Genomic DNA, 2,151 nt, shown 5'->3' on the forward strand with positions numbered 1-2,151 from the left:
AGGAAGCTGACCTTCACGTACAGTGGAAATTCGTTAAGATTTCTGGTCAAAGGTTAACCTCGCTGTCTATCCATCATAGAAGTTTGTTATAGGGGAAATTAGAGAGTCGGGAAATAGTACCCCAACAGTCCTAGGGGACATGGGGGATTATTCTTATAACCCTTCACACCACTGTCTAACAATACTTTTAAATAAAGTAGAAAACCCTTCAATTATAAAATACAAGCTGAGGTATCCGTCCTTTGTCCGGGTTATGAACTAAAAAAAATGATAAATAACACGGAAATCCTAACTTTCAAACAATTTACTTATAACGTAACATATTATTATTATCTTGTCAATTCCCCCCAGTGGCGCAATGTGGACTTACACTGCTAGAAACAGATAACCCTTTATGTAGCATTGTGCTTAATGATAAACAACAACAAGTACCTCATCAATAGTTTTTATTATGAGCTATAAGAACTCAATATGTATATACTTTAAAGATGTTATATACTGTGCGGTAGTCAGGATGACTTTGTAGGTAGGCGTGCTTTCTATTACCCGCTTTCAACACCCAGCTCTGAATATCTGAAATATATAAGACGTTTGTGTGGCTTACACCACACTGTGTGTATATGTGTTATAGAAAATGTAATAAATTTTGGTATAAGAACATGGCGCCATCTATGAATGTAGTTAACTTACCTCAAAGATAATAAATGCTCAATAACAGCAAGTATATAGGTAGAAGGGGTTGAGAGCCACTCATTAACATGCCCCTTGTTCCAAACTATTATCCCACAGAGTTTGGTTGAGATTGGTCCAGTGACCTAAGAGTAGTTAAGTAATGAACAAACAGACAAACATCCAGATTTTTTGTGCGTTATGTATATATAGATATAAACATTTCTCACAAATTGAAGGAATTTTTGCAGATATATTTTTTTTTCTTCTTTATAAATTTATTTATAGTAACTAGAGTACCAGTCCCCTGGACGGACGTTGTGCAAATTCATGCTTACTGAAAGGTTATCTTATATGTAATTGTAAAAAAAAACCCATAAAAACTACAAAACACAAAATGGGAAACCACAAATTTGCATGTATCTTCGCACAGACCCAACAAACCTTCAAGCTAAATTGGTGAAGATCCATCTACAGGGGGTGAAGTAGTGGTAAAAAAAGTAAAACTGAAAATTTGTATGTACCCCTGATGGACCTAGTGAGCCTCCATACCAATTTTTCGAGATCATCCATCCACACCCTGCAAAATAGTTACATGGACAGACAACAGACAGTACTATTATATTTATATAGACTAATTCATCTAAATTAATTTTTTATGTTCATTCTTCTAGGAAATTTATCTGTGTTTTTAGTAAGTTTTTATAAAATTATTTTTATTTTTAGTTACACGGCTTTACTTTGTTTACAAACAAACGCAATGTTCTGATATTAATAATTAAAATTTATCGTATAGTTACTAAACTTTTTGTAGTATGAACTAGTTTCTATTTCACCACTTCAACCATCGTCTTTGTTTTAATTCAGCAAACCACGATTCTCGTCGAAAGACAAGCACAATTATCAATAAATGTGAGTGAAGAAGCAGCCCACCAACACAAGGAATTTGACAAAAGAATAGAATATGTTCATGAAACTAATTTCGTTGGTAAGTAATTTGTAAATAAATGAACAGATTTTTTTTAGATGAATTCTAACATAAAACATATTTATATTTTGATCTAATGATTTCTTGAAAGTATGTAAGCTTAACGAAGCTACCAAAATGTTTTTGTACATTGTTCTCTTGGAGTTAGATGACCAATAGGATATTGTTACGTCTCTGTGTTCGTTTGTTAATTTTCCGTAGAAATTATTTCCGAGAAACTTCAGCGATACATGTCCTTTCTTAAATAAAACTAGTTTATTCTTTCTCAATTCAACTTTGCAATACACTTAATTTCCACAGTCACTTTAACTTAAACATACGCTAGAATTCACAACGATTCACGCACTTTACTTACGGCCACTGCCGCGCTTGACTCACTTGTCCGTCTCTGTCTGTCTGCAATTCTATTCCGATAATTAATTTCGCTTTATCTGGCGCACTTATATACAAGAATAGAGGGGGCGTAGAAAAGATCAGAGTTGCCACGAACAGAC

General features: G+C 33.8%; 1 protein-coding gene across 1 annotated transcript in view; it reads left to right on the forward strand.

Annotated features, from left to right (window-relative positions):
* LOC106476766 (excitatory amino acid transporter 3-like) overlaps positions 1–2,151 on the forward strand; it is a 14,154-nt gene that overhangs the window by 1,921 nt on the left and 10,082 nt on the right. Inside the window, exon 2 of the mRNA XM_022380533.1 lies at positions 1,537–1,657. Within this exon, the coding sequence (XP_022236241.1) occupies positions 1,537–1,657 (121 nt within the window). The remainder of the gene's footprint in view (positions 1–1,536; positions 1,658–2,151) is intronic.

The sequence above is a fragment of the Limulus polyphemus genome, unplaced genomic scaffold (assembly GCF_000517525.1).
Source record: "Limulus polyphemus unplaced genomic scaffold, Limulus_polyphemus-2.1.2 Scaffold11500, whole genome shotgun sequence".
NCBI lineage: Eukaryota > Metazoa > Arthropoda > Merostomata > Xiphosura > Limulidae > Limulus > Limulus polyphemus.